A 10,153-nucleotide genomic window follows, 5' to 3' on the forward strand; every position below is an offset into this window, starting at 1 on the left:
CTAACCAGACAGGTTTTCTGAACAAATACATCCCACAATGCATCATTGTGTGACCAGTAAATCATAAGAGACTTCAAAAACATTCCAAAAAGACCAGAGACGTTTTAGAGGTATCAGCTTTTACCATAAGAGTTTCACTCACTTTTACAGAGCTTTTGAACATGTCTATTAGGATACAGACTGCAAGACCAAACATAAAATTGGTTATCTTTTTATTGCGAATCCATAGATTCTGTACTGTAACTAAATTCCACTTGATGTGAAATCAATATAAATACATTAAAAGATAACAAAATTGATTGAAGGTAACAATGCATTCATGTGTTTAGTCAGAGAAACCAAAAACTTGAGCCTCTGTGTACATAATGATGGAGGGGTGACTTTAGGGGGGATGCAAGGATATTGTCGCTTCAAGTTGAGAAACATTCACTTCCCAGTGTATTCCTCTTAGATCTGGGGAAAGAATTTGGTATTGTCAGGACAAAACACTGATTGATGCACTGACTACTTACATCATGTCCCCCTTTTAATTAACAAATCAAAACGTCGAGTTTTTGAATTAATCTTAAACTTCAGATGAACGTAAGAGTACTTTAGTACTTACATCATCAATGTCCTCATCATCATCACCAATATCATCAAACTGAATCTCGTCGTCATCACCAGGCCCGAAGGTATCAGTCTCGTTGATTTTGGCTGCAAGGCACCAACAGTAAGAATTTAATGACATGACATTTAATACAGTGCACCAAAAAGATCAGCATATTGCAAGCCAAGAACCTCCATTCGTCAAGAACCATCTAGAAGGTTTCTCAGATTAAATATACTCACCGTGTTCTGGAAGCTCCCCATAGGCTTTCAGACTCCGAGCCTCATCAGCATTATACTTCAAAATGACATCTGCTTTATTATCCTGATAAGACATTTCAGAATTTAAAATGTCAGATATTAACTCCATAAGAAGCCCTCGGATAAAAGAACTCTGAAGTTTTAGCATCAATCTTATTTTTAAACTAAGAGTAAAGCTTTTAAATGGCTAAATTCTGTAAACTAATTTCTTTCAAGGCTAACAAAAGACATTTATATTTAAAACGTTATACATTTTTATTAGTTATATTAAAACCACAAAATATGATTATTTGTATTATATAGAGCTACATTATTGTATTATTATTATATACAAACCTGATGATGCCTTAATCCAGCGAGTATAAATAATTATATTTTGATTATATTTTATCATTAAATTATAATACAATTAAATTAAATATTGAACAAAAACTCGGTAGTCCATTATTCTAATAACTATAAATAAATCATATTTAATTATATTGTAGCTAAATTATTTATTACATTAGTATAATTATATTAAATTAAGAAATATTTAACAAACCTGGTAGTCCCTTAATCCAATGAGAATAATGTCTGATGTGTTAATCCACACCTACATAAAAAAAAAAACATAAGACCACAAATAAGACAAACATCTTTGGATTTTAAAGAGTAATATAAAATTCATAATATTTTGTCCTATGCTGAAGTTTTCCAGCATATCAAAAATTCCACGCCAAAAAATGTGTTACATCAGTTAGTTTTATCAAACAATACTGACTGGATTGGCCTAAACATTTCTGTCAGTCCACACAGCCAAGCTCATTCACAAAGTGATGGAAATGCTGAATCCGCATTCAGTCTGAAGCTTCACAGACTGGATCTGTAAAGTGCACCTTTTTCCGGAGCTTTCCTCGGATGTGACAAAGCCGCTTGACTCCATCAAAACACATGGCCTCCAACCTCCCATTTCCCAACATCTTGATGACCTGAGCGTATTCTAGAAGATAGAAGAAGCTTTTTCGAAAAATGATACAACTAAAGGCAGATCATGTTTTGAAGTGAAGGCAGTGTCCTACATCATGAACGCTCATTATATGTAAGAGTATTACAACACACCTTGTCCATCCTCTTTAAACACCAGCTCTCTTTTCTCAGATTCATTCTCATTCTTACCACGTCGCCGATTCTTTCCTCCTTTACCTGGATACAGAGAAAAAAAACGCGATCAGATACGATCATACATTCGGAAAACTGCATTCTTATTAACACAGTACAGAGTCCTATGACAATAACGAAATGTTGCCTAATGACTGAGCAAAGTAACGTTACACACATTGAGCAGAATACCAGTTACATGAAAGACATATTCAACTATTGTTAATTTCATGTGTATTTGTCAGGCAACTTTAGCATGTATGATCCCTTTTACAAATATATGCTTAATAATTAAACGTAATAATTTTATAGCAGGTAAAGATCAAAATCCGTTTAACTGGTCCTGTAACGTTAACGTTACCTGCCTAACACACATAGCGGCCGAGCGCATCCTTTTCATTACCTGACAGCAACTTTTATTTCGTATTATGAACTTAAAGGCATCAAATACAGAACCACAAACGAATTCAAATGCCAAAATTAAAAATCAAACATTGACAATAAACTGCTACATTCAATATCAAGCTCAACAGCTCACGTTACCTTGTTTGCTAAATTCAAGGCTAACATCTCACACGACTGTCTTTAGAAACCCCCTTACCTTTGTTTTTCGGCATATTCTTTAAACGACGCCGACGGCTATCGTATAATGTTCAGAAACGTTAGGGAATTATAACAATATGTCAAATATTTTGCTTCTCAAGCGTGCTGTTGTGAGTAGATCAGCGCCGCTAGCGAGAAAAGCTGACAAAGACGCATGCGCAGATTGCCGCTTCTGTTTCTTCTTCTTGGTTTTTAACGGCGGCTGGCACCAATGCAAATAGATGCATTACCGCCACCTTCTGCTCCGGAGTGTGAAACAGCGTTTTAAATTCTATTTACCAACCCTGTGTATCTCTTATAAAATCAAAGAATACATTACTATTTATTTCACTTGCCCATTTTATTAAAACCTTAAAATTAAGATCCTGAATTCCATTTTTTCTTATTTCTACTATCATTTTTCTTCTCTCTTGTTCATACTTGCTACATTCAAGAAATACATGAGGTATTGTTTCTTCAACATGACATTGTTCACATAACCCATTTGGATGTTTCCCTGTTATTTTAAGGGTGCTATTTAAATTTGAGTGCCCTGCAATATTCTGTTAAAGATAACCTCTTCTTTCCTTGAGTTACCTATACACTTTATATTATGACTGACTTTGTTTATTAAACTGTAAAGGAATCTACCATTTTCCACATTGTTCCACTTAACTTGCCATTCTTTAATCACTTTACTCCATATTAAAGCCTTACTCTCTGATTTGCTTAATGGAACTTGTATCTCTATCGTTTCTCTCTGTAAAGCTTGCTTTGCTAATTTATCCACTTCTTCATTTCCCCCTTATTCCTATGTGTGCTGGGGGACCCATATAAAACTGATTGATGTATCATTTTGAACAATTCTTGAATGTATTTGTAGGATGCTAAAAAGAATATCTTGGTGACATGATTTAAAAGATTTCAAACTCTTTAAGACTGAAACTGAGTCAGAACAAATTAGAACATTCTCAGGTTTGTGTTCCTCAACCCACTGCAAAGCCCAGATTGCCTCGTTCAACAGCGCAAAACTTTATCCACAATCGCAATCAGCTCAGGAGGAGTGGGCTAAATCTAATTTATTATTATCTGATACGATATGATATGATGATATTATAATAGGATTAATATGATATATTAACTAAATCTTAAACAGGTCAGAAGAACTAAAACATTTTAAAGAGAAAAGTAAAAAGTACAGCTCTATTCTGTGAAGCTAAAAGTATAAATGTAAACAAGGATAAAATTACAGTTTTAAAGCAAGGTGAGCTTGATAAAAATAAATTAAATGTTAAAAAACAAGGTAAACGAGGTAAGGTGATAATGATATATAAAAACTAATCACGAGGTCTTGTCCTCCTATCCGGTAGGTGGCGACATTGTCATAATTAACGTGTGAGACACATCTGAAGAAACAGGATCTTTTCCCGTACTTTAAATTTAAAACGTCTTAAAGTGGAATGATCTATCATGATCAAGGGATTGTAAGCAATCCAACAGCTTGTTTATATAGTCTAAAAATTCCATATTAAAGCTCAAACCAATCACATCGTAAACATTATGTTACACAAATGTGTGGTTGTCCGAACCGATCGGACATCATTATTCATTATATGTTACCCGAGGATCCGAAAAGACGCAGTCTTTGGTTAAAGTTTATTGAAAGCTCTTTTTAGAATGCTGTTCCTACACTACTCCCTTTCAGTATGTAGTGTAGGAACAGCATCCACATTTACTATCATGCATGTGGTGTAACCCAGATCCATTTGGAAGTAGTTCTCCTCAGAGAAATGATTTCCGCACACCCGGCATGAAGAGGTCGCGTTTTCCCCATCATCTTTACTAGTGGACCAACACCAGCAGATGACATGGCAGCCCAAATCATCACTGACTGTGGAAACTTCACACTGGACTTCAAGCAACATGGTTTCTGTGCCTCTCCACTCTTCCTCCAGACTCTGGGACCTTGATTTCCAAATGAAATGCAAAATTTACTTTAATCTGAAAAGAGGACTTTGGTCCACTGTGTTTTCTGAAGTCCACAGTCAACGCAGCCATCTACCAGGATATTTTAGAGTACTTCATGCTTCCTTCTGCTGACAAGCTTTATGGAGATGCTGATTTCATTTTCCAGCAGGATTTGGCACCTGCCCACACTGCCAAAAGCACCAAAAGCTGGTTCAATTGCCATGGTGTTACTGTGCTTGATTGGTCTGCAAACTCGCCTGACCTGAACCCCATAGAGAATCTATGGGGTATTGTCAAGAGGAAGATGAGAGACACCAGACCCAACAATGCAGATGAGCTGAAGGCCGCTATCAAAGCAACCTGGGCTTCCATACCACCTCAGCAGTGCCACAGGCTGATTGTCTCCATGCCACGCCGCACTGATGCAGTAATTCATGCAAAAGGAGGCCCAACCAAGTATTGAGTACATGTACAGTAAATGAACATACTTTCCAGAAGGCCAACAATTCACTAAAAATATTTTTTTATTGGTCTTATGAATTATTCTAATTTGTTGAGATAGTGAATTGGTGGGTTTTTGTGAAATGTGAGCCAAAATCATCACAATTAAAAGAACCAAAGACTTAAACTACTTCAGTCTGTGTGCATAGAATTTATTTAATACACAAGTTTCACAATTTGAGTTGAATTACTGAAATAAATGAACTTTTCCACGACATTCTAATTTATTGAGATGCACCTGTATATAATATATAATTACATTTAATGCACAATTAAATTTATTTTATGTAATATATAAATAAAATTTATTTAATATATTAAAAGATGTTTTACACACACACACTACATATTTTGCTTGTAAATTAAATGTAAGCAAAATATATGTAATGTATGTAATGTAAATAAATGTAAAGTACATAATTTATATATACATATATAATTACATTTAATATACAATTACATTTAATTATTTTATGTAATATAAATTAAATGTGTATATGTCTGTCTGTCTGCCTGTCCATCTATAAACAATTATATGTAATGCTATACTATATTATGTTTTATCTGACAGGAAGCAGAAGATGAGTACATGGAAGATGACACCGGTAAAATAGCCATTTCTGAGGCTGTTTCACTTGCTTGTGTCAAAGAGGAGCCTCTTGAATATGAGCTGAGTACCAACATGACATTTGGACAAGAGCAGAACTCCTCACTGGATGAGAGTGTTAAATATGAAGAGAGTGAGCTGACCGTTACTGAGGATGGCATCTCAGCTGTAATTTTCAGGGTTAAAGAAAATCATGCCAGAAAGTTAATCAACTGTCTAATTTGTGGCCAGAGATTCCGTAGTAGACACACCCTAATGAAGCATCGACGGGCTAATCACTCTAAAAAGAAAACCAAATCTGAAGTCAAAGAAATGTTTTATATCTGTTCTACTTGTGGGGAGATGTTTAATAAAATGGGTCTCCTTTTGCGGCATCGAGCCATACACACTAAGGAGAATCCAGAAGGGAGGTTCGTGTGCCAACAGTGTGGAAAGGGCTTCCCCCATCAGGCTTTTTTGAAAGCTCACCAAAGTTCACGAGGATGCAGAGTCGACCATGCCGTTTACATGCCACTTATGTCCCAGACGTTTTGGCTACAAAGTTGCTCTCATCGCTCACATGAAACATCACTCATCCAAACTCACGTGCATCTGCCCCATCTGTGAAAAGAGCTATCAGTTCAGAGGTTCCCTCATTCAGCATCTCAAATCATCTCATGCAGGAGAGAAACTCTTGTGTAAGACCTGCGATAAGTTTCCTAAGAGTCAATGGCTACGTCAAACACATGGACAGACACAACGTGATGACCCCATTCTACTGTGACATCTGCAAAATTTACCTCTCACTGCGAGGCTACATGGCACACATGCTCACCCATGAGCAGAAGAGCCATCCCGAGCAGCAGCCTGATGAGTTCTGTTGAGAACCAACCAAACGACACTGAAATAAGTCTTGCCGGTGTGAATAGCACTGAGGAAGGAATCGATTCAGTGACGGTGAGGCAGGAAGAGGCCGGGATGGAGCCGCTCAGCGAAGATGAGATGGAAGTTCTGTCTGGCAGTTCAGTGGATCCATTAAGAGTCAAAGATGTGGAGTCTGAAAATGTGGTTGTGGGAAAGGAACTTTGCCAAGATAATCATGAAGAGAAGAAGAGCAAGGACAGCTCTGGCACATAATGAGATCTCAGTCTAAACGAGTACTATATAATAAATGTCATGATTCTTTTTTATAGTTTTGTTTTTATGTTGCTTCATTACTGAAAAAAAGAGTTTAGTTTACTCAAGGCGAAAACTCTCATTCGCTTTTCTTTCATTAGTCAGGCTTATGGTTGAACCTAAGGGCCTAATTCTGTTTAAATGTTAGTTACACAGTTAATTAAACTTAAGTATTGTATATTGTAGGCAGATTTCTGTATTTCTTTACAGAACAAGTAACAATATATAATCGCACATACATTTGATGGTGTAAGTCTCTGTGGAATTAGTAATAATGTTTAGCTGCTATTAATGTTTAGACATTGTAAAACATTTGATGTGCATATTTATGTGCATAAGACAAATCCTTTGTAAGATGCATTTCTTAAAAACACTTAAAATATCATGTATGATTTTACTGTTTCCTGTAACACTGCCAGGCGTGCAAGTTCACCAAATATGAATTCTGACATGAAGCATAACGAAAAGCTTGTCTTTGTTTGTGCTTTGGCTCAACCATGTTTCGCAAGTATTGTGAATGTGAATTCTATAAAAATGAAAACGGTGCAAAAAAAAAAAAAATTACATTCATAATAAAGTGTTTTTGTAAAAATGGCAAACTTTATTTTCTACATGTACAATAGAAAGAGCAGGATAGCAGCTTGCTATATGGACAGCAACATTTCCAGCACTCTTCCAAGTCAAAGGCAGGAAAAATACAACTGAGATGAAAAGAAAAATGCACAACATATTTAAACTTGGAAAAAAAAGAAACCAGCAAGGAATTAGAATAATAATAAAAAAAAAAATTATTTAAGGGGGAAAACATCCTCAGTCATGCCAACTTACACAGAGCTATTAGCTAATATAGCATCTTGCCCATGCACATTTATAAAAATATGTCAAGGCTGTATGTAGTCACTTAAAAAGTCACTACATATATCTCTGAGCATTTCTGTACTTTCCTACATACAAACAAATAAACAGGTCAGCAGGTTTTAGGAGAGGCGATACAGCCGTATAAATTTCCATCCCAGCTTATTTTTTTTTGTATAATGTATTGCGTTTCACCTGAGTTCTCTATTTGACATTCTGTGCCGTTAACATATAGGCCTCCACTGCATTTTTGTGCTTTGAACCTCGTTCACACTTGTTTTGTAAAAACGCCAGCAGCTGTCATATAAACTTTTGGACTCGTCTTGTAATCTGCTGAAGGCGTTTCTCCTAGTTCGCTGTTCAAAGATGACTGGAGAACAAGGTATGTTGGGATACGCCATAGTTATTATGGTTTGGTGGGACTTCAGTATGCTATGCGGTGTTAATGATGCAAAATAATAGGCCAGAACAGAATACAATTTGAATATTAAGTGTCTACCTGACAGGAAAGTATCCCATATATAACATCTCCATACAACTGGAGCTTTTCGCAACTGTGCGCACACTTTGGTGCAGAAATTTGTTGTCGTCCTCTAAAATCCACATCCTCCCTGAATACACTAACATCTTAGCTTTTTATAGTGACTGAGATACAGTATGTTTATATTTATACGCTCAGATAATTTGCTCCTCAGAAACAGTCCACAGATTCTTCATTGGTTTGCGTGATTGTACAGGTCGAACTGTTTTTATTGGCCCTCGTGGTAACCAGTGAAGGAAGATTTTGATTGTCCACCAGGGGTCCTCAGAATCTACACTTGGCTCTAAGGCCTTGATGCAAGGTGGGCAGCAAGCAAGCCGAGTTCAGGCTGTGCTCAAACCAGGCTAGAGGTCACGGGGTTGGAAGTGGAAGGTGTTTGCTCATAAAGCAGTGGAAGTCAGTTTTTTCACTCCTCTGCGCTGAGCAAGAATAGAACAGCCCACGGGCTCCAGCATGGGAGGAACGTTCCTATTCAAGGCAGAGTATGTAGCAGCCATGGCCCCCTACAGGAAGAAATATTTAACACAAACCTTGCTGAATTGAACTGTCCTGTGAAATGTAGAGGTTTCAGGTTGCAAATAAGGTTCATACACATTAATAAAAGATTTATGGGAATATTTTTTTGATATTTAGGCCTTATTCTAAAGCATAGTGTGTGGACAGGACCAAACCTTAACCAGATGGGGGGCGTCATGTCTGTTCAGCTGGTATTTGGGGAGCTGGTCTTTGTGAACGATCCAGGGATGTTTCAACACCTGTGCAGCTGTTAGTCTCTGATGGGGGTCTACATGCAACATCTTCGACACCAAGTTCTGTAAAAGACAAGGTGTTTGAATGATTATTTTTTTTGTCTGGTGGGCCTTTAAGGAGATGCTTTTTGAAAAGTATAATTTATATGCTCTTCTCAACTGGGTACCTTTGCCTCAAGTGAAACGGAGTTCCAGTATCCACCTGTGAGAGAAAACTTCCCACTGCCGATTCGAGCTAGAATCTCCTCCGGCGTGTCCTCGGGGCCATTAGCAAATGGAGTAAATCTGAGAAAAATCCCTGTGTCAGTTGAACACAAACACATGTTGAAAATTTATAGTGCTAGGTTTACATACTTACCCAGTTAACATTGTGTACAGAAGGACGCCTAAACTCCAGATATCACAGGCAGCATCATAACCCTGTTTCTTCAGCACCTGGGGACCAAAATGATTTTTTCTGATTAAGAAACTGACATTTATTTTACAAAATCCATGACATGCAAAATGTACCTCTGGGGCCACAAAGTTGGCAGTGTAACAGGGCGTCATCAGCAGTCCGTTTTCCGCTCTCAGTTGCTTGGCAAAGCCAAAGTCACAGATCCGGATGGACTCGGGATTCCCTGATTCATCAACGTAAAGGATGTTACTGGGCTTCAGATCTCTGTGAACCACCTGATAAGGAGGAAATTAAGCTTAATTTAGAACCAAGGTGGCTCACAGACCATATCCGGCCCATCAATCATTTTTTTTATTTAAAATTAAATACATTTTTAAATACATTTTAAATGATCATTTAATTTATCATTTAAATTGTTATTACTGTTATCGTATACATATTTTTTTACAAAATCATTTTGATTTTGTTATACAGCGTATATACACTACCATTCAAAAGTTTGGAGTCAGTATGATTTTTTATAAAGAAATTAATACATTCATTCAGCAAGGACACATTAAATTGATCAAAAATGACAGTACAGACATTTATAATGTTATAAAAGATTTATATGTCGAATAAATGCTGCTCACTTTAACTTTCTATTCATCAAATAATCTTGAAAAAAATTTTTATCCCAATTTTCCAAAAAAATATTAATCAGCACAACTGTTTTCAACATTATTAATAATAAGAAATGTTTCTTGAGCACCAAATCAGCATATTAGAATGATTTCTGAAGGATCATGTGACACTGAAGACTGGAGTAA

At 36.6% G+C, this 10,153-nt stretch overlaps 2 protein-coding genes and 1 pseudogene across 6 annotated transcripts in view; 1 reads left to right on the forward strand and 2 right to left on the reverse strand.

Annotated features, from left to right (window-relative positions):
- Window positions 1–102: 102 nt before the first annotated feature.
- LOC107590207 (eukaryotic translation initiation factor 1A, X-chromosomal) lies at window positions 103–2,772 on the reverse strand. Its single transcript, XM_016278850.1, has 7 exons — window positions 2,591–2,772; window positions 1,951–2,034; window positions 1,728–1,831; window positions 1,394–1,444; window positions 832–913; window positions 605–696; window positions 103–453 (listed from the first exon to the last, which is right to left on the reverse strand). The coding sequence occupies exons 1-7, from the start codon at window positions 2,604–2,606 to the stop codon at window positions 448–450; spliced, it is 435 nt and encodes a 144-aa protein (XP_016134336.1). The 5' UTR covers window positions 2,607–2,772; the 3' UTR covers window positions 103–447.
- A 2,841-nt stretch (window positions 2,773–5,613) lies between these two features.
- On the forward strand, window positions 5,614–6,818 carry LOC107590336 (zinc finger protein 337-like; annotated as a pseudogene).
- A 588-nt stretch (window positions 6,819–7,406) lies between these two features.
- Window positions 7,407–10,153, reverse strand: part of rps6ka3b (ribosomal protein S6 kinase, polypeptide 3b) — a 48,162-nt gene continuing 45,415 nt past the window's right edge. For all 5 annotated transcript variants that reach the window (XM_016278853.1, XM_016278854.1, XM_016278852.1 and 2 more), the window contains 5 exons: window positions 9,458–9,619; window positions 9,306–9,382; window positions 9,115–9,232; window positions 8,870–9,010; window positions 7,407–8,701 (listed from right to left, as the gene is read on the reverse strand). In XM_016278853.1, the coding sequence (XP_016134339.1) occupies window positions 8,579–8,701; window positions 8,870–9,010; window positions 9,115–9,232; window positions 9,306–9,382; window positions 9,458–9,619 (621 nt within the window). In that variant the 3' untranslated portion in view covers window positions 7,407–8,578. The remainder of the gene's footprint in view (window positions 8,702–8,869; window positions 9,011–9,114; window positions 9,233–9,305; window positions 9,383–9,457; window positions 9,620–10,153) is intronic.

Source organism: Sinocyclocheilus grahami, unplaced genomic scaffold (assembly GCF_001515645.1).
Source record: "Sinocyclocheilus grahami isolate Dianchi unplaced genomic scaffold, SAMN03320097.WGS_v1.1 scaffold126.1, whole genome shotgun sequence".
NCBI lineage: Eukaryota > Metazoa > Chordata > Actinopteri > Cypriniformes > Cyprinidae > Sinocyclocheilus > Sinocyclocheilus grahami.

Excerpts from the sequence above, each read along its gene's own strand:
- LOC107590207 (XM_016278850.1), bottom strand. Across the intron at positions 914-1,393 it reads TTGGATTAAGGGACTACCAG|GATAATAAAGCAGATGTCAT; the intron begins GTTTGTTAAATA and ends ATGTCTTATCAG. Across the intron at positions 697-831 it reads TGGGGAGCTTCCAGAACACG|CCAAAATCAACGAGACTGAT; the intron begins GTGAGTATATTT and ends GGTGCCTTGCAG.